The sequence below is a fragment of the Limanda limanda genome, chromosome 19, assembly GCF_963576545.1.
Source record: "Limanda limanda chromosome 19, fLimLim1.1, whole genome shotgun sequence".
Classification (NCBI taxonomy): Eukaryota; Metazoa; Chordata; class Actinopteri; order Pleuronectiformes; family Pleuronectidae; genus Limanda; species Limanda limanda.
Genome location: NC_083654.1, coordinates 20,708,915 through 20,731,288, shown reverse-complemented (window position 1 = coordinate 20,731,288; position 22,374 = coordinate 20,708,915). Strand labels below are relative to the sequence as shown.

General features: G+C 46.8%; 1 protein-coding gene across 1 annotated transcript in view; it reads left to right on the top strand.

Annotated features, from left to right (window-relative positions):
- The window catches only part of pvrl2l (PVR cell adhesion molecule related 2 like), a 48,238-nt gene extending 26,300 nt beyond the window's left edge, over positions 1–21,938 (top strand). The window contains exon 7 of the mRNA XM_061092488.1: positions 21,279–21,938. Within this exon, the coding sequence (XP_060948471.1) occupies positions 21,279–21,919 (641 nt within the window). The 3' untranslated portion in view covers positions 21,920–21,938. The remainder of the gene's footprint in view (positions 1–21,278) is intronic.
- The last annotated feature ends 436 nt before the right edge of the window (positions 21,939–22,374 follow it).

The window sequence follows — 22,374 nt, the reverse complement described above, 5'->3', positions numbered from 1 at the left end:
TGGACCATGCAGCCGTGTGCATGAAGTGATTAGATGATCTGACCGAGGGGGAAACGCTGCAGTGACTCTTGGACACAAACCTTCTGCTACTCTACACACTACTCTACACACTACTCTACACACTACTCTACACACTATTCTACACACTACTCTACACACTAATCTACACACTACTCTACACACTACTCTACACACTACTCTACACACTACTCTACACACTACTCTACACACTACTCTACACACTACTCTACACACTACTCTACACACTACTCTACACTACTCTACACACTACCCTACACACTACTCTACACACTACTCTACACCCTACTCTACACTACTCTACACACTACTCTACACACTACTCTACACACTACTTGACACACTACTCTACACACTACTCTACACACTACTCTACACACTACTCTACACACTACTCTACACACTACTCTACACACTACTCTACACACTACTCTATACACTACTCTACACACTACTCTACACTACTCTACACACTACCCTACACACTACTCTACACACTACTCTACACACTACTCTACACCCTACTCTACACTACTCTACACACTACTCTACACACTACTCTACACACTACTCGACACACTACTCTACACACTACTCTACACACTACTCTACACACTACTCTACACACTACTCTACACACTACTCTACACACTACTCTACACACTACTCTACACACTACTCTAAACACTACTCTACACACTACTCTACACACACCCGGGACCAGGAGGCCTGTGGTCCTCAGCAGCTGCTTCCACAAACAGCAGCGTTAACAAGGGAAACTCCCAGGATTCCAGTGTCCTTGCTGGAGTGGAGAGTGGAGACTCCTGATTGGTCCCCCTGACACAGCCTCCAATCCAGAGTCCTGACATGATTGTGTTGGAGGAGACATGTGGGACGGACTGTTGGTCACTTGAGGGTCAGCAGACTCCATGAGGTTCTTTCTGTGGTTCTGTGGTTCTCAGACCTGAGTGAGTCCAGCACGAGTCCCAACGCTCCTGGATGTGAGCAGATCTCTCAGGAGGGAACAAAGTTACAGAAGGCAGAACTGAACTTGTACTTTCCTGGTTCTTGTAGCACGTAATTTGTTTGGGGGAACTACTGAGGCCTGCTGTAGAGTGCAGGACTAGTCAGGTAAGTTTCCATGATATTACTGGGGAAAATATATTAGCATGCTGATTGAGGATTGTTCATCTGTTCATCTAGCCTATTTCCATACGTTTATCCATCAATTGTAAAATATGTTTACAGACGATTCCAATTGTTTGGCTAACTATTTATTTCTCTGGCATTGCATTAGTGTTTTTTTACAAACTTTTTTCTCATCTTATTCTACAGAACAATGCCACGTGCACTCTCTCATGTGTGGAGACATTTCACCTCATCCAATGTAGAAGGAAAGGCTGTGTACATTTGCAAATACTGAGCAAAGACCTATGTTAAGAATGACACAACGATGCAGAAGCATATAGTCAAGTGCCCAAAGTTTCCTCAGGGCTCAAATCAGCCTATGACACAACAAAATGTTTATATTTATGTCTGTATATGACAAGGTAAATACAGTTAGTATAAATTACCCACAACATTTCCAGTTTATTCCCGTTAATTCCCGTATATTCCCATTAATTCCCATGGAAAGTTTCCAACTTTGAATATTCCTGGAATTTTGCAACCCTATGTAGAGTACAGTCTTCAACCTGTGGCTGACTCCCAAGTCTCTGCAGCTCTACAGGGTTTCATGTGTGTGATGCTCCAGTCACAGACAGGAAACCAACGCCTGTTTAGACTCTTCGTCAGATCTCATCTCGTCTTCACATCCTGATGAAGCTGATTTAGTTTCCTCCAGTTTCAGCCCGAGGCCACAAAAAGCAGAAATGGACGACATGGCGTCTGTCTGTGTCGCTGTGAGACGTGCGTCTGACTCCGGTTAGTTCCTGGATCAATTTGACGGTTTTCTCACGCGTTATGTTCCCCCAAAACAACAAGGCAGAATTAAACTCAAATTTATGATCAAATGTGTCGTTGTGACACTCAGCTAAGATGACAACATGTGGGCGTATTCCCATAATTGAATAATAATTAATGTCTTGGAAAGAAAATTAATCGCTGTATTCTGCAGGGGAGACTTCCCATCAGGAACTATCGGTGGCGTTTTATTATTTGTTCATTCAGATGATTCAGCTGAATGTTGAGGCCTTGCTGTGTCTTTGTGTGTCTGCTTCATTAATGTTGCTGCTGCCTGAAACAAACAACGCAGCGTGTTGTGTTGTGTTTGTGTTGTATGTTAACAAAGGTGTCGCTCGGTATGAGGTGTGCTTAGAAAACGATGAAGGAAATAACGTGTCGCTAATTACTCTTGTTGTCATCTTGTCACAATAACGTGTGTTACATTATAAAGCAAAGTTTGGTGCAGATAAAACAACATTTAACAACATAAACAGCTTTCTGACATGTCACAGGATATTCAAGAGTTAATATCTGAAACCAGCTGAAGTGTAAGTGGAGGATTTTATGAGAAGAATGTGAGAAAAATCATTTTCCAAGAGTTTGTTTCCTAGCAGATCGGGTTACGGTGTTGAAACTTTCATATTTTTTAATAATAAGTATAAATCCCTTTTGTGTGAAAATCCTATTTTTCATTTCATTGTGAGTTTAGTTCTGCGTAATTACCGATTTCCCCTCGGTTGTGTTGCTCTGACAGCTCAGGTGAATCAGAGTCTCTGCAGCGAGACCAGGGACGATTTCAACCAGATGGGTTTCATCTCCACAGACCACCCCCCCCCCCCCCCCACACACACACACACACACACACAAAATGAGAACTGAGTGGTTCCTTTCTGTGTTTTAAAAAAAATCAAACCCAAAAAGTTTTCTGACAATCAGAAACAAAGCCAAAAGAAAGAAAATCTGATGGAAACTTTCAGAAATCACAGGAAGCTGCCCTGCTGACCCCCCGCTGTGGGAGGGGGGGGCGTCTGTCAGGGAGATAAGAGCTGAGGAGGCAGCCTGCAGGCGATGGCTTATCACACACACACACACACACACACCTGGAGGGAATACACAAATACACACACACACACGGGGCGGAGGTGGATGAAGCCGTCCACGTGGAGAGAGAGTTGAGGTGTGGGTGGGGGGTGGGGGTGGGGGGCTCGGGGGGGCTGGTATCTCTCTCCTGAATCAGCGGCCGCCCGCAGCGGTGACTTCACTCTGTTTCTCTATCTCTCTCACAGCACGATGACCTCCCAGTCCACAGATTAGCTCGCCCGGCGCTGGGCTCAGAGAGAGAGAGAGAAGGAAATGTGTGTATTTAATGTTAGTGTATTTAATGTTAGTGTACTTATCACCATGAGAGTTAAATGTGTCAGGAGGAAACGCTCACAATGATTCTTTTCTTAATGGAACAGTAATCATCCCATCAACCCACAGGGTGTTGCTCCAGGTGCATTGTGGGTAAAGTGCCGGATGTATTTAGCGCTGTCGAGCTGTTAGGTGAGTGCAGCCATCACAGAATAATCACCTCTACTTTTTTATTTTACACCAATAAACTTTTTACAGAAGATCTTATGAAGCAGAACAACAACTGAGACGTAATTATACATTTTTAGAAATCGCAGATAAACATTTTATTTCTTTAACCGGGAGATTTTGTCGTAGATTATTTGCAGGTAAACCAAAAAAACTACAGACTTTCCATTTGACATATTATATCGCTTGTGTACCATTAAACTGATTTTACTGTTATTTTAATGTATAAAAACGACCCAGTGTTACTTTTAATATTCATTTATTTGCATAATATTGTCGCTGATTTGCTTTTGAACAAACAACAGAATCCAACTGATTGACTCGAGGTCCTGCCGCGTGTCGGTGGGTTTTTGAAAGCACGAAGGAAAATGCAGGAAAACATTAACTGAGGTAGAAAATAATTAGAAAATTGGTAAATTATAATATTTATCAAAAAACGACCTGTAGCACAGACACTAATTACCCCCCCGATGCAAGGCAGCGGATCAGTGAGAGTTGGTGTTTTTTACACGTGGGTGGAGTTGGACTATCCCACATGCTAGCAATTAAAATGTTAGTTATGTTATCGGTGCAGTTTGCTCCTTAAAAATCCTTTTGTTCATTGAATCAGAATAATCATGAGCATTAGCTAAACAAGCAGGAGAAGCTAAACGGCTGAAAGGAGTTGATTTCCAGCTGTGAGTTCAACATCAGAGTCATTATCTGGAAACTCATCACATCCTCCAGCCAATCAGCATCCAGGACTCGTTGTCTTTGTAGAGTCGTGAATACAGATTGATAATACGTTTAAAATTCTAACTGTATCAGTGCAAACTGCAGATTCGGCCTCAGGCAGTAAAAGAAGAATACAGCGTGTCTGGCATTTCTTTAACATGACAAGAGCTACTGCATATTGTTCAAGCAGAATGGGGGGGGTGTTCTGTTATTCAAAGGTCAGCAGTTCAGGCCCGACATCAGTGTGTGAGTGCAACAGCAGTGAGGTGAAAATCTCTGTTTCCAACGCTCCTACAAGACGACACATGTTTCCTTCCAACCCGAGAAACGAAGGCTCCAGCAAATCGGATCCTTCAGGCGCCAACGTGTCCCAGGATGCATTGCACTTTGGCGATGAGCTGTTTTTTAAAAGACGTAACAGCGGCACCAAACGACGAGAAGTACGATTCTTCAGTTTCACGCTTTAACTAAACCAAACAGCTAGCGGTTCTCGTGTTGGTATTGAAACTTCCTGGTTGTGTTATTTGCCGTCAGCAGTAAGGGTCGACTTGAAGAAGATGTGAATGTGAATGTTTGAAAATTCCTGCTCCTTGTGGTAGGTCCATGTACATCAGTGTGTGAGGTGAAAAGTTTGAAAGTCTCTGTTTCCAAGGCTCCTACAAGCCGACAAATGTTTCCTTCCGAACGCTCCAGCAAATCTGCTCCTTCAGGCGCCAACGTGTCCCAGGATGCATTGCACTTTGGTGATGAGCTGTTTTTTAAAAGACGTAACAGCGGCACCAAGCGACGAGAAGTCCGATGCTTCAGTTTCACGCTTCAACTAAACTAAACAGCTAGCGGTTCTCGTGTTGGCATTGAAACTTATTTTAATTTGCCGTCAGCAGTAAGGGTCGACTTGAATTAGATGTGAATGTTTGAAAACCCCTGCCCCTGGTGGTCGGTCCATGTAAGTGATCAGCATCAGGCCTTTAATTAGCTTGTAGTACAAAATACTCGCACACAGCATAATGTCTGTAACTTTGTGGAAGTGGCCGTGTGGTCCAGGAACAAATGAGCAGAATCAACAGAGGGGATTAGAGCTTTGATGAACTCCTAATGAACAGAGATATGGTTCAGGAGGTGAACACAGAGGGACGGGGGGGCATGTCGGCTCCACAGAATGAAGAGTTGTTGTTTCTCCATCGGCCTGGTGGTGAGATTATTTTCTGGGAAGCGAGCCAGACGTTGGTGTTTCAGTCTCAGCCGGCGGCGGGTCCACTTGTGTTTGTCCTTCAAGACAGAAGCTGCAGACAAAGAACCAGAGAGGAACCTGGTGAGACCTGAGGAGCAGAGGACTTCTTTAAACAAGCTGAGACAGCTGCTCTGCTCCTGGAGAGGTTCACAGGTGTTGGTTTATCAAGGACTGTTCTGTTGAAACTCAAAGAGGAGCCGTGAAAACGCCTCCACCTGCTGAGATCCTGTGAAGGGAAACGTTGATCTGAGTGAGTCTTTGAAAAGAGGAATCCGACGACTCCTTTTACACCAGGACACATTAAGAAATATGAAAGATCTTTCTGATCCTCGGCTGGAAGTCTGGGAGAAGAAAGGTCGGCTCTGATCCTGCTGAGACTTAATGACCAGGTTTCAAACTCAGAGTGAGATATTGAACAGGCTCCTTCCTGAGTGTCTCCAGCTCTGGGTTGACCCCTGGGAGTATTTGTGGGTGAGAACGTGTGGAGCAGCAGAGAGGTCGATCGATTATCGGATCTGGGAACGAGCTTTGAAACGTCCCTCTTGTTCTCCTGATGTCCTCAGAGTCTGAAGGACCCGTGAGGACTGAACCCACTGGGAATCACATGCTGAGTCCAAATCACTCACTCTACACTCCACTGTTATAGTGATGTGTAGAATGATTATAGCGTATAGAGTGAGCTCATCGTATCCCACAATGCATCAGGAACAGTTGGTGCAACCGTTGGTCGTTTACCGAGCAGCATTTGCAGCTCATGCCGGAGAAAAATGGGAATAATCAGAAAAGGCCTGAAAGTTGTAGCAGTTACAAAATGTTGTCTTTTTGTTTTTGTGGGAAAAGACGCACAGTGGCGTTTAAATATTAACTGATGCTGATATGATAACCTTTAATACAGGCTCAAGGCCCACAGAGAAAAAAACAACAACATACATACATACAATCAATACATTACATAAAAATATACAGGGAAAGAAGGGCTAAACAAGGCACTCATGCCAGTGTTCCCAGATCCTGGATGTGTATTTGACGGAGCTGCGGTCAGGGTCTGTCATAAGATCAATTATTAGATTTGTCGAGCGGTCCAGCCGACTCATAAACTTAAAAGTTAGGTTCCTCAGCAAGACCATGAAGTTGGTTCGACCCATATTACAGAACAGCTCACTGGCTCTAATACTCCTGGGTTTCTTCAGTCATTATAGGCTGCTTTCATATGTCACGTTTTAATCGTGCTACAGCGATAACCGGAGTAGTAAGCAAAATTCATTTAATACCTCTGTCGTGGTGCTAGCAAGTGGTCGGGGGGGGTGTTTATGTTTTACAGAGTCAAAGAGGAACTGATTTCATTTTAGTGGACAAAGAGAAAAACACGAACCAAGATCTCTTGAACAAAACTCAAGTCTGACTTTAGGAAATCTCTTCAATTTTGACCTTCAAACATGAAGTGACCCCAGTCACAGTGACCTCATGTGAATATGAGATACAACATGAAGAGGAACAAACAGTCAGTGGTTAGCGGGGGGGGGGGTAAGGGGGGGGCGGCGGTTCTAGGTTTGACTCTGAGTGATTTTGGACACAACCTCACGTCAGAAACTTCCAAACCGGTCGTGTTCGACTCCCAATCTGAAAGTTATCCACCAGGATGCATTATGGATTCTCATCCAGCAGAGATGGAGCAGGAGCAGAGGGGCTGGGGGGGCTGGGAGGGGCTGGGAGGGGCTGGGGGGGGTTGAGTGTTGCGTTGGTATATCGTCTAAATATTTGAAAGAGAGGTGCTTGTCTCTCTAACTAAATATTTAAGCGCTGAGGGCCTGAGCGGGATGATGTAGTCGAGAGTTTCAAGAGTTTTTCTTTCTCTGCTCCAGTCAGAAGAGAAGGGGGGGGTGGGGTCGTCACGGTTACTGGCTCCACTGCTTTCCAGCTCCTCCCCCTTTCTTCTTTTCAGTAGTTGTGGTTTTTGGTTTTGCTGAGACTTCTGCAGTCTGGCTCCAGGCGGAATTACACGTAATAATTCAACCCAGACACACACACAGAGGGATTGTGTGCTGCACATTACACACACTGCACATTGCGGTGTGTGTGTGTGTGTGCTGCACATTACACACACTGCACAGTGCGGTGTGTGTGTGTGTGCTGCACATTACACACACTGCACATTGCGGTGTGTGTGTGTGTGTGCTGCACATTACACACACTGCACAGTGCGGTGTGTGTGTGTGTGCTGCACATTACACACACTGCACATTGCGGTGTGTGTGTGTGCTGCACATTACACACACGGCACAGTGCGGTGTGTGTGTGTGTGCTGCACATTACACACACTGCACATTGCGGTGTGTGTGCTCGCTGATTCTGTGGTTTTATTATGTGGCACAGACGCACAAATCGTCGTCCTGCAACACGAGGAAACTCATATTCTCATATTCTCCTCCACACAGGGTTGTATTGTGTGTTATTCTCTTTCGGCGCCGGACTGCACCCCCGACTCGTTAGTCACCGGACTCCGGGTCAGAGATGTGAGTTGTGTTATCTGCAGCTGAAGCTTTCCAGGGGAAGGGTCCATGATTACCTCTGCTCTTCTGCTGCTTCTTTCCATCTCCATGTTAAAGACCCTGAGCCACAGTTCAGCAGCTCCCAACATTTCTTTAATAATAGAGTTCATCGCCTCATGCAGATACAGCTACACACTCGCACATACACGCTGACAACAAGGACAACAAAAGCAGATACAGTGCGTTCACACAGACACACAATAACTCTGCAGAGACAAACACAAACATCCCAGTCGTGTTCTGGGTTCGATCATCGTTTCTCATTTCTCATTTCTCATTTCTCCGTGTTGCAATCGCAAGATGTTCTCCCCCGGCCTCACACAATAACCAGTTTGTGTCTCTTTTGTGTTTATTTGTGTGTGTGCATTTGTGTGTAATAATGGGCAACACTGAGCAGCCTCTAATCCTGCAGACTGGTGCGATGTCTTTCAATCAGCCAGCAGGGCTCGTTCAGGGCCGGCCGGGGTCGGAGCTGCTATCAGGATCTGCAGCTAATCCACTACAGACTGATCAATGCAGAGAGGGGGGGGGGGAGAAAGGGAGAGAGGCGGAGAGGAGGAAGGTCGGACCTTCAGGAAGCAAAGGGGAAGCGGGGGTGAGCAGGAGGTAAAGGAGGAGAGGAGGAGGAGGAGACGAGGAGGAGGAGGAGAGGAAGATGCTCGATCCCCAAGTGTCCACGACTCCGCTGACTCAGCAATTTACAAGAGTCTGGTGTTGATCTCACTGACCAAAGGAAACCTGCGTGTGTGTCTGTGTGTGTGTGTGTGTGTGTGTGTGTGTGTGTGTGTGTGTGTGTGTGTGTGTGTGTGTGTGTGTGTGTGTGTGTGTGTGTGTGTGTGTGTGTGTGTGTGTGTGTGTGTGTGTGTGTGTGTGTGTGTGTGTGTGTGTGTGAGTGAGTGCTGTAATCGTTATTACGATTATTGGGTCAAACGATGAGAGGGTTCATTAAGGGTTTGAATAACCAGGCACTGATATCCTGGTTTCACGGAGGAATAAGACACGCAGCCGTAATCGGTGTTTACCGGAACCGGAAGTGGCTGGTACTTCCGGTTAGTCATTAAAAAAAATAAAGCATAGACTTCAGAATAAGGGCACATATTTATAATCGTTTGAATAATCCTGATTTCGTTTTTGTCCACAAAAATCCTGATTATGATTTTTTCCATAATTGAGCAGCCCTAGTGTGAGTGTGTTAATGCTGAGGTAATGACAACATATTAAAGTGTTTTGTTGGAGCCTCATCATCACTTTAGTCCCACTTCTGATTCCCACATGTTCAAATTTCAGTTTGCGTCTGACAGGAACAGGAACAGAGAAACTTGAAATTGCTCGTTTGCTGTAATTACGACTAATTGCTGTTGTTCTGGTGACGTATTACAACATTTCCAAAGAATTATCTTGAGTTTAATTTTTTACCATCAGCACTCGACAACTAGCAGCTACACATCATGTCTTGTGTTATAAAACCTGCTCAGGAGGAGGTGATGAAGCTGTATCTCTGGGTTTGTCGTGCAGCCATGTTCACTTTTGCAGGATTCCCCCAGCCAAATGAATTGCACAATAAAAATTATATATTAAAATAAATAGATAATTAACGATGAATTTATTTTTGCAGTTATTTCCTCAGGATTTAAATATTCTGCCATCGACAGCTGGCAGAACGTTGAGTTCTCTGGATCTCTAAACTGCAGACGGTTGTTTTGACATTTTTTTATGGTGAAATATTCATTTCGTTTTCTTTTCCTTATTTTACCGAAGTCAGTTCATTATTTTGCCGTCAGTTTAAATCCAAGTAAGTTGATAATTATTCAATATGACTTGATTTCTACTTTCCCACCTCCAACATGTCGATCAGATGCACTTTATCAATAACACAACCCCAGATCCATGCTCATATATTAACACACACGATTGTATCATAATTTGTTTTTGTGTCCTTGTGCTGAAACATTCACGGATCTCCTGGAGGAGTAAATCCCGGGCGGAGAGAATTATCGCTGTCTAGATGTTTGCTTTTCATTTTTGTTCTGCTGATCATATTCATGAACAGATCGGGGGGGGGGGTAATAGAGGAGCAAAAAGAGCAGTGGCTCTAGCGACCTTAATCCTGTCCACTCTGGGTTTGCACATATTCATTTCCCCCCTTCTTTTTCTTTTTCTCTTTCCCCCTCTTTTCTTTCTACTCTCCTGGGCCCCTTTAAACCTTTCTCTGCCCCCCCCCCCACCCTTTTCACTCTCTCCCATGGTCCAGATTTGCTTAGAAATGAGTCACCCGACCACAAACCACCCCCATTTAAGTGAGAGGGAACGGTGGAAGAGTGGAGGGGGGGAGATGGGGAAGTGGAGAGTGAGTTAGAGAGTGAGAGAGTGAGTGAGAGAAGAGAGAGGGAGGCTGATGGCTGTTTTTCACTCAGCTGGTTTTGTTGATCAGTATCAACAGCCAAGGTCTGGATCCAATCAGCTTCATGCATTCAGCCAAGCAGAATAAGAACTAAAAATATATTTGGCAGTGCACAACAGTGGCACACAGACACACAAACACACACAAATACACAACACACAAACACTTGTGCACACACACACTTCAGCAGGGATGCAAATTCCGTGCAGGATGCAGCTCAGGCCGGGTGTGAAAGCAAGAGCACTTACCGGGGCTTTGGATTATGACACAAGTGCTGGGCTGGTGCTGAGTTGTGTGTGTGTGTGTGTGTGTGTGTGTGTGTGTGTATGTGCGTGTGCGTGTGCATGTGACGTGCACAGATTCCCATGCATAATGGGTAGAATCTGCACTGAATTAATAAAGCTGCAGACATGTAGGTGTGAGACATCACACTAATTACACCAGCGACGCTGTAGCCTCGCCATCAATAATGTTCATTAAACCACTGAACCCACTCAAGTTGACGTCTCCGTGTGCGACTCTGCGTGTGGGTCTGTGTGTGTTGTGTGTGTGTGTGCACGTGTGAAAGCGACTTGCTGTGAGTAAGCACCAGTCGGGTGATGGATCACCACAGATTTGCATTAAATGCTTCTTTATTTGGACACGGCCGGCTGACAAAGGCCATTTTTTATCATCTGTGCTTATTCAAAGTTTCAGGCTCCGGAGATAAAATATACAAAACATCATCCCACTCATAACTTCAAATAATTTACAGTGCAACTATCAGGGTTGTTTTTAGTCAACAAGGTAATTAGAATCTTTTTCCGATTCGCCTGAGATAATAAAACACACGTTGGTCGTGGGTGCAGCATTTTATTAAATCTGTGACATGTTTATGTGTCTGGTTAAGTTGGTTTGGCTGTGGAGGTGAAGTCGTAATAACTCAAACCAAGAAGTAAAAGTCTGTGTCCTCATCCAAGAGCCTTGTGGTGTGCGCTTGTTAGGAGAATATAATCTGTTCCGAATGTGGGACTTCACCCAAAGCTTCGAGGATGTGTTAGTTTATAAACTGATGTTGATCCGATCCAGGAAACAGGTTCTGATCTCTGGAAAGCTGAGTGTTGAACCCGAGGAACTCTGCAGAACCGACAGTTTCCTCTCCTGTCCTCACAGAAAGTTGAGATGACCTCACAGGATCTGGAATCACTTATTCCTCCAGTAGGTCTCCGGGCTGGTGTTCAGTAAACAAGGCAGTTAAGAGTCTTGTAGCTTTTCACTCACAGGCTGTGGTTTCTCTTTCTCTGGTTTCTCTTGTAATCGAGCAGTGAGGCAGTAAATAAACCATAAAACCAAACAAACAGTCCACGTAGAATCGAGAGATCAAACTGGAATCATCCATCAATCAACATAGATCAGGTCTGCAGAGGCAGCCGGGGGAACCAGGGGCTTCTGGTCCTCCCTCTCCTCAGGCCAGATGGGATACGTGGACCCCCTTGAGTTCTGGGTCTTCCCCTGGGTCTCAGGACACTTTCGATGTGTCCTCCATTCGTCCTGAGGGAGCAGAGGTTCCACTCCGAGCTCTCTGTGGATATCTGAACTCCTCCCATCTCCAGAGTTAATCCTGACCCTCAGATGGAGAATTCTCAAACTGGCAGATTGGTTTAACGCTCTTGTTCTTTCTGTAGCTACCAAACTAGCATCGAAGCTCTAATCTAGTTATTCCAGGTTTGTCTGTGGCATCACAGTAGGAACCCATTTTGCTAGTTTGGTGGAATGTGACTTACTAAGGCACAGACCACTTCACTGCACTCTTTAACTGTGATAAGTCTTAAAGTGTAGAGCTGCGGCTCACAGACAGTGAGTGTGATCACGGCAGCGTTCTGAGACGTTCACTGATCCACACCCGACCGGTTCTTAAGGTCACAGATCTTGTCTTACACGAGAAACACATTTCAAAATGATCCTCTGCTTGAGGACGTCTCACGGTGAGATGGAGACTGTGTAATGATGCTGAGGAGACATTTCCATTACACCTTTGTGTGTGTGTGGGCGCTCGGGGGTGGGCGGGGGGGTGTTACCATGGCACTGATGTCAGATGAAAAGTATGCATCTGTAACAGAAGGTCTTCAAGTGTTTTAATAGGAAATAAAACCACTATTTCCTGATGAATGCTCATGTAGGAGCTCATAAAAGACTGAAGGGCCCAAAGGTCTCGAAACCCTTTCATCACAAGTACTTGTTTAATTCCAGCAACAGAATGAAAACCAGTTCAATTTTACATTCCTATTTTCCAGTTCAACCTTGGTCACTGAAGCAGAACAGAGAATTACAAAGAACCCACTAATGGACGAGCAAATGGAATACAAGTAAATACAGCTCTTGTGAATTGAGCAAATTGAAAAGCTTGAATTGACCTTGTTTATCTGCAAAGATTTAAATAGGTTATTGAAATAAAACTTAGACAACAGCTCACTCGTCATTAAAACTACATTTAGCCTTTTCTGCAAGTATTTCAGTCTCATGTCTGGAAAACAAAGTTAGAAACACTGCACCGGGTCTTAAAGGTTTGTACACACACGTTGCATTCAGTCTTAAAGTCAATGCACATCACAGCAGACAGTGAACATCTGCTCCGTGCACTCAATCAATATCAGGTTGTGTTGCTTCCATTTTGTTGTAGTGCATTGTGTCTTTACGACTGCGTTTTACAACTCCACAGTTAACACACACTCAGTAAAACTCCCGGCTGGAGCTCGCTGCCTCCGAGGACTCACATTCCTATCATGTTGTGTCAGAGTTCAGGAGAAAAAGGGCTCAGCGCTCTGCTTGTGTACTAACACACACACACGCTGCCCAAAGCTTGTCAAAGATGAGTCATTGGGCTTTTGTATGGTCATATTCTCCTGTGTGTGTGTGTGTAGGCTGTAAATTGTGTGAGAGTTCCCTTTAGGCGGAGGGTTGTTATTGAGGTGAATGCAGCCAGAAGTCAGAGAGTCTGCAGAGTGTGTGTTTGTGTTTATGAGTGTGAGTTTTTCAGTGAGCGACTGTGTGTGTGTTTATGTGTGTGTGTTTATGAGTGTGAGTTTTTCAGTGAGCGACTGTGTGTGTGTGTGCAGCAGCTGGAGACTAAATGGGTGTTGAACTAGAAGAAGAAGGAGGAGGAGAGGCAAATGGGAAACCTCCTGAAGTTCATAACCTCTGCAGGGGGCCAAAAGATGCAGCAGAACCTAATTAGACCGAGTATGTGTGTGTTTGTGTGTTTGTGTGTGTGCGAATGTGTGTGTTTGTACGTGCGAGCGGTTAATGTGTGTGTGCTCGTGCACGGAGATGCTTCTCCCACGTGGATGTTTCTGTAAGTTTTGAACGAGTGTTTCTGCAGAAAGAAGCGACGCAGATGAGCCTTCAAGGTTAAAAGGGGCTAATGAGCTTGGAGGAGATGAATCCACCCATTTATCTCAACTTCCATCCATCCATCCATCTATCCATCATCTCCATTCACCCTCCTTCACCCCCTCTCTCTCTCTCTGCCTCTCCTTCCCGTCTGTCTGGGCTGTTTTCATCCCATCTGCCTGCTCTGTGTCAGAGAGCATCCTTTTAAAACCCTGAGTCTCCGAGGACCGAGCGCACTGAGATGCAATGGGCCACGAAAGAGGCCAAAAACAAGATGCTTCAAATAGTCATCCTGACTTCCTCCTCTCACTCCGTTTCTCCATCTCCTCCTGTGCAGTTTACTCTTTAGTTTATTCTCTCTTTCTCTCATTATTTCCGCTGATGAAAAAAAGCACGGGGAAGAGATCCGGAGATGAAAAGCACCGGAGAGGATCTGTGATGAGGAGACGAGATAGAAGAAGATTTTTCGGCAGGAAATTTTCCTCAGTGAGAGGGTTGCGTGAGGAAATGACTGAGATCGTCATGGAAACACCGGCGGTGGGATGGGGGCGGAGCCGGGGCCTCGTGCGGGATTTGAGATGTGCGCTAAATGAAGTATGTGAAGATCAGGGATAATCAGGAGTAATTGATTAGACAGTGTGGCTCTTGGTGTTTGTGTGTCTGCCTGTGTGCAAGTTTGTCTGTGTAATCAAGGGTAATTAAGCTGTGTGAGTGTGTGTGTGTGTGTGTGTAAAGTGAGTGTGACTGATGATGTGTGGATGGTTTCTGTGGTTGTTGCTTCGTGAAGACGAGAGAGGACGACCTGAAAACTGAACCTTTTCACTACAGTGCAGTAATCAGCTGTAACCACATCACATCAGATCTCTGAGGATGAACTACACATTCCTCCATCATGAGTGGGACAGGATTACAGTGTTAACATAGTGGAGTGCATTTAGCAGAAAATGGGCAGCATTAACTGGGATGTTTTCCCAGAGGATGATGGTTTTCCAGGAAATTAAAGAACCCAAACTGTTCAAATAAATATGTTTTGTATGGTGAAGTATATTCTGGTCGGCCGAGAGGTTGATGTGGTTGTAGAAGTTTGATGATGAAGGAAAGGACCGCGGACCCAGTACTTACAAGTACAATAATGCTTATTACACAGAAGTTTCAGACGGATACCATGGTATACCCGGAGACATCACAAGCCAATAGTGAAGTCTCTCTTCTCCCTGCAGGGCAAGAAGTTTTATAGGTGGGAGGTGGGACCCCAAAACTAGAGATAACATGACATCACACAACAGGGCTTCAGCCTAAATAAGGAGTTGTTTTGCACATGAAGATGAAAATGCATTGGTCAAGGACCTTCCCTTTACCCCCATCCATTTGCTGGTCAGAGGTCATTCCCTAGGTAAAAGGTCTTTCCAAAGAGGGACAGACCTCCTTGAATAAACATCTGGAGGACTCTCTGGGAATGTCTGAGAGTCACGAAGATAAGCATCATATATATCAGCCTGTCATTGTATTTAAACACATGCTAAAATCATTAACTCTAGTGAATACACGACAATAGTTCAGCTTATCCAAGTTGGAAAATGAGAAATCCGGCACGAGCAACGTATTCACCGATTCAATTCTTTCAGTTTTTCCATTATATGAAATTACCCTGAAAGACAATTCTCTCTCACACTCATATTACATTAATATCTTCAAGGTATAAGTGTACCTTGCCTTGAAGTCCGGTTCTGAACACAGTGTTCCTGGAAAGAAGAAAAGAAACTGCACGGTGCGCTTTGTCATTCATGAATAAATGTTAATCACACTCGGTCAGAAGCTGCATGAGTACGATCAGTTCTCTGTGTTCCGACATCGACCGGAAAACTGTAAACCCATTACCGTCCTTATTGGTGCATGTCCTTCTCTGGCGTGTCTCCTTCATTATGCTTTGTTTCCACCTGTCTGCTCCAGAAAACAGCCCACGTGTATTTCTTCAAATGGAAAGCGAGCCACACCTCAGTGATGCATCACGTCAAAGTCAGCGGAGGAATATTTATCTCTGCTCGCTGGGTCTGTAAAGAGGTTTCTCTCCGAGCCTCTTCCCTCTTCCCACTGTACATCTGTGATTCCTCGCCTGCGTCGCCTCTGGCTCCCATTAACCCACCGTGATCACATTCACCTCCCCCAACCCCCCCCCACCCCCACCTCCGCGTACATCTGCTGCGGTTATGAGCCTGTGCCCCCCGGGACACGCAGCTTTACACATGCAATCAGGACTTGGATCTTGTTACTGTAGTTTGTCGATGGATCACAGAGCATTGCACCGGGTGTGACACTTGTGTAGGAAACATCTTCCCAGAGTTGTAGGTATGTGTAGCATCGACTCAAAACTCAAGCAGAGAACAAAGGTGTTTAAAGCAGAGAACTCACGGACTGAAAATGCTTTTATTACTCGTGTTTTTAATAACCAAAATCAGTTGAAAGTTGAAACCTTCACTCAAACACAGGAAACACCTTTTTACAGATAATACATATTTGTACTGTCTTCAGCCGGATGGTAGGATTCAGGTTGGATGGAGCTTTCGTTGTGCACGTTCACGCAACAAGCATATCAGAAATTTAGCATTGAACCGTAAAACAGAAGTTTCTAGTGCTATGATCAAAACTCTGTGTTTTCTGAAGGTGGAAGCACAAAGTGTCTGTGCAGGGGGCGGAGTCAGATATCATATTGAATCTTATCGTATTGTGTAGGTGGATAAACCGCAAGAGCTGGAAGCAACAAAGGCTGGTTAGAAGCTCAGAACTCAGCTGAGAAGCAGAGGGAACTCGACTTGATGCTTCCAGGTTTGATTGAAGTTCAGTCCTGGAATCCATTTTTAATATTCTACCTCAGTGTAACCTCACAAAGCAAAGCCGGCGACTGTGACATCTGTGTTCGGAGCATATTCACGGATCCACTCCTCCGCGTCCTTGACCGAGAGCTGCTTTTAATGAGAGTTCCCACAGTGGAGTTGTTGTCGTCGCTGCCTCTGGCTCATTGTGTGTTTGCTGAAGCAGCTGTGTGTGTTTTCAGGCCTGGTTTCAGTCGTGAGGAGGAGAGCAGAGAGAGAGAGAGAGAGAGAGAGAGAGAGAGAGAGAGAGGAGAGAGAGAGGAGAGAGAGAGAGAGAGAGAGAGAGAGAGAGAGAGAGAGAGAGAGAGAGAGAGAGAGAGAGAGAGAGAGAGAGAGAGAGAGAGAGAGAGAGAGAGAGAGAGGAGAGAGAGAGAGAGAGAGAGAGAGAGAGAGAGAGAGAGAGAGAGAGAGAGAGAGAGAGAGAGAGAGAGAGAGAGAGGCTGACGCAGATCAACAAAAGATTATTTGGGATCGTCTGTTTCACTACTCGCTCCCCCTCTCTCTCTCTCTCCCTCTCCTCTCTCTCCCTCTCTCTCTCCCCCTGTTTGTCCACAGCGTCACTCTACCATTCCAACTCTTTGCACCTTTCCTCCCCACATCCCAAATCTTCTCATTTAGATTATCCCTACCGCAGTGAGTGTAGCTGGGTAGAAATGGATTGCTTTCATGGCTCTCCCTCTCTCTCTCCCTCTCCCTCTCTCTCTCTCGCTCCCTCTCTCTCCCTCCCTCCCTCTCTCCCTAATCTCCTCCACGTACATGACACTAATACAGAGACTGATATAAGCTCCCCTGCCTCTCTCTGTGACATTTATCACCGTGCTTCTTAATGCAGGCAGGCTGCTGCTGTTGATGAGAAATCAGGATGACAAGCGTGGCCTATTTTCCTGCTAACGACAGTGTTGCCTTTTTTTTGTGTAGCACTTTTTATTTGGAGAATGTGTTCACAGCGCGGTGTTTACTAAAGCGTCTCGTAAAAGACGTTTGGCAGAGCCGTGACTCTGACAGTGATCGTGGATCTGGCAGCGTCTTGTCGGAGTCGATCTCGGACCCATCAGTGCTCCGGATGAGAAGCCTGATGTCAGAGCACCGGAGGGAACCTTGGATCTGGCTTTTAGAAAAAAAGTCATTTCCTGCATAAACATACTTTTTCGGATTTCCAGGAGGAATTAAACCTCAAAAGGTGACATGCTGAACTTACGTGCCCCCCCCCGACACTTTGAGCTCCCTGACATGGAGATTTGAACCCATTTACCAAACTGAGTTAATTCAGGACAAGTAGAAAAGGGTTGTGATGCTATAGAGCAGCATGTCACACCTGGAACGAGTCGGGTCTTAAAAGGAACTTTAAGACTTCACTAGGAACTTTGACAAGGAACTTTGATTTTTACATTTAAAATGCTGCTGGATGTTCATCAGGCTGTTTTCCTCGTGCACGTTTTCTTCTTCCTTGGCTCAATTGACCTCTCGCTACTTTCACTCTACAAACTTTGATCTGTTTAACTAATCCTTTGTGCCAGTAAAGAGTTAAAAGTACCATCTGCAAGCATGTGGCACGAAAGGGAAGGTGTTGGAAACTCTAAACTTGTTTTCTGTTCAGATTTAGATTAAAACTTCCCCACTTCTATCCAGCCATTATATGAGAGTAATAACTCGATGAAACAATCCTGAAGTTCAACACAGATCATGTTCTGGCTCGACCAGTTGCCCCAGTGGCACCAGTTGAAAGGTTCGTCCGGAGCCATGAGACAAGGAGGAGGAGTAGGTGGCTTTAGTTTCTGCTTTTTGGAAAATCAATCTTCATTCCTCCGTTTTTAGACTTTGAAAATTGGAGATAGAGCCGAGCTGCTCCTGCATGTGACCCAGGAGTTGGTGAAAAATGAACATGCCTGCTCTAATGGACCTTCCTACCAACACTGTTGTTTTATAGCCTTTACGGAATAATGGGATTTAAAGTAGTTGATTAACGGAAGGACGGCAGCCACCAAAGACCTTCCACAAAACGCCATTATTCAGCTGTCTCTGACTCAGACGCCTGATAAATGTCACTAATGCTTAAAGTGTAAATTGCCCAATAAATAACATTTTGGCCTCACGTTGTGTTTGCAGTCCGGTCTGCGAGTTAGCAGAGGGAGGAAAGTAGGACAGGGAAAGTTGGATCCATCATCGTTAATGCCTTCTGTCACATCAGCTGGAGATCAGCACACACTGTCCCCTAATTTAGACATCACATCCTGTCCCGGGAGCCGGACCCGTCTGTCTCACCCGGGCACAACCTCCTGGTTCCCACGTGAGACCCGAGCAGGAGAGGGTCTGAAAGAGATCTGAGACTTCTCCTCTCTCCTCTCCTCTTAGCTCTCCTCTCGTCTCCTCTCCTCTCTCCTCTCCTCTTAGCTCTCCTCTCGTCTCCTCTCCTCACACCTCTCCTCTCGTCTCCTAGCTCTCGTCATCTCTCCTCATAGCTCTCCTCTCCTCTCCTAGTTCTCGTCTCCTCTTCTCTCCTCTCCTCTCCTAGCTCTCGTCTCCTCTCCTCTCCTCTCCTCTCGTCATCTCTCCTCATAGCTCTCCTCTCCTCTCCTAGCTCTCGTCATCTCTCCTCATAGCTCTCCTCTCCTCTCCTAGCTCTCGTCTCGTCTCCTCTCCTCTCGTCATCTCTCCTCATAGCTCTCCTCTCCTCTCCTAGCTCTCGTCTCCTTTCCTCTCCTCTCGTCATCTCTCCTCATAGCTCTCCTCTCCTCTCCTCTCCTAGCTCTCGTCTCCTTTCCTCTCCTCTCCTCTCCTAGCTCTCGTCTCCTCTTCTCTCCTAGCTCTCCTCTCCTCTCCTAGCTCTCGTCTCCTCTTCTCTCCTCTCCTCTCGTCATCTCTCCTCATAGCTCTCCTATCCTCTCCTAGCTCTCGTCTCCTTTCCTATCCTCTCGTCATCTCTCCTCATAGCTCTCCTCTCCTCTCCTAGCTCTCGTCTCCTTTCCTCTCCTCTCCTCTCCTAGCTCTCGTCTCCTCTTCTCTCCTAGCTCTCGTCTCCTCTCCTCTCCTCTCCTCTCTCCATCCACCACAAAACCCTCTTCCAATTTTCTTTTCTCCCTGTGCCCAATCCATCGCCTCTTTCATCCCCGTCTCTTTTTCCCCTCTACCCTCACAATGAACAATTTGTATAAATCACAGGCTCTCAATCCAGACTCACTTATAGTAACGCCCCCCCGCTGCTTTTGTGAGCATAATTCACTCTTGTCAGCGTCGCTCAGATCATTATTTGATGGCGGACGTGGTTCCTCAGAAAGGGAGAGAGAGACTCCCGCTCCCTCGCTCCCTCACTCCCTCACCGCTGCCCCGGCTCGTCACCCGGCTCGCTGTTCGTTTCAGCCGAGCTCAGATTGTTTGATTGGCGTTCACTGCTGTGTTTGCCAGGAGCGCTGGCAGAACCTCGCTGTTATTTGCATAGAACAGAAAGGGGTTCAGATTTCCTGCTGTTCCGTCTTCCACTGGCCCGACCGCAGCCCTTAGAGAAGCCAGCAGGCGACTCGGAGCAGGAGGAGGAGACGCTCTGCACGGGAGGAGCAACTCCTCTCCTCTCCTGGTTTGACACTTTCCTTTCTCCTCTTTTAAAGCCCATCATGAATTACTCATACAAATCCTACACGATCTTTTCTCTCTCTCTCACTCTCTCTCTCTCTCTCTCTCTGCAGAGAATCCTCTTATTAATGTCCTGGCTTGTGAGTCCTGCTCCACAGTGAGAACCTTTTACCTCTGTGTGCCGCCGCTCCGCCCGGTGGTTCGGACCGGCTGACCGATAAGAGAGGAAGGAAGCAGATGATGGGAGGAGGAAGAGGAGGAGTGGCGATGATAAGGAGGGTGGGAAAGAAACAGAGGGCAATAATGGGAGGGTTAAACATCGTGGGCGTTTTCCGGGCCCGACTTTGTCCTCGTTTCCACTGACCCTCTTCAAATAACCTCTCTGTTGTGTGTCTGTGTGTGTCTGTGTGTGTGTCTGTCTGTGTGTGTGTGTGTGTCTGTGTGTGTGTGTGTGTGTGGCTGTGCCCGGCCTGTAACCCATAACAGCATGAGGCCCGACACAAACCTCTCTCTGCCGACGCTGTTCACCCATCTCTCCTTTCTGTTTCAATCTTCCACTGAAACAATAGTAGACGGGCAAACTTGGCTCACACCAACATGAAGTGTAGAACAAAAGGCTTTTCCCCGGCTGGCAGAGGGGGGGGTGGGGGGGGGGTGGACTGGAGTGCCAGCAGCTGGACACACACAGCCGCTGGTCTGTGTGTTTGTTGAGCGAGATGTCTGCAGAATGCAACGCGCCCCTGGGAGAGTGAATGAGCTCCGTTCAGCCTGATCCCAGCACTGACTGACTGAGGGATCACACTCAGGAGAACACCAGCACACACACGTAAGAGGATTGTAACACACGTAGAGGACGACACTCTCACCACAACACACTCACAACACCAGAAGAACACCTCCTCCACACCTGAGCAAGACTTAAAAAACAGCCGTCAATTCTTTTTTTCCCTTTTTTTCTTTTCCTCCACCCATTTTGTCCACCCCTCCTTCCAACCCCTCCATCCCCTCTGCAGAAGCCCTGGAGGATCCGCTCAGCGCCGGCGTGGTGGCGGGCGCCGTCATCGGCTCCCTCCTGGCCCTGCTATTGGTCGTCACGCTCGTTGCCGTCCTGCTGAGCCGCAGCCGCCGGCAGCAGAGGCGGGGCTATCCCAGCGGCGGCGACTCCATAGCGACGGGCAGCGGGGGCAGCAACGGCGGGAACTACGGCAACAAGGCTCGGCTGCTTTTCAGCGGCGCCGGCAGCAACAGCGGCAAGAACGGGACGGGAGCGAACAACAACGGGCCGGTCTACACGTACCGGGAAGGCTGCGACGCCACGGGCACGCTGACGGAGAAGGCCAACGACTTCCACCACCTCCACCTCCACCACCCGGCCGCCAGCAAGCCGCCGTCCGCCCACGACATCCTCCTCAGCGCCGACCCGGGGGAGGCGGAGAGGAGGAAGTTCGACCTGGACGACAGCATGGAGGAGGAGGAGGAGGAGGAGCAGTACGATCGGTTCGGAGGCGTCGGGGGAGGCGGGAACATGCTTCCCCCGGCCTATCACGTGCACCGAGGCCACGGCGGCGAGGAGGAAATGGGCGTGTACCTGGACGACGACATGGAGTCTCAGAGAGACGGCTCCGTCATTTCCCGGACTGCCATTTACGTCTGAGGTCGCAGGAAAGGAAAGATGAGGCGCTGAGAATAGGGAACGGAGATGTGGTGGAGGAAGTGGGAGGAGCCTGCCCCCCCCCCCTTCAGCAGCGAATAAATCAACATGGCCGCCATCAGCTATAAACACCGCCCTGCTTCACATTCGACCTGATCGAAGAGACGCCATCGTTCTGTCCTCTCTGCTCGACTCTGTCATCTCACAAAAAGAGGATCGAAAGAAACTTGTCAGAAGTTGTTGTTGTGAAGCGGACGAAAGGGAAACCTGTGGTGGCAGAGGTGCATTGTGGGTAATTGTGTGTGTAGCTGCATCACGGAGACGGATTTTTTTTCGAATGTGACAAAAAAAAAAGAAAAACCCACAGAAACTCCGGACGCGATGCTAGCCGCTTCGTTCGTGTTCCTTCAGCTTCGCAAGTGTGTCGACGTGCTGAGTGTTTGTGTTTTGTACGATAA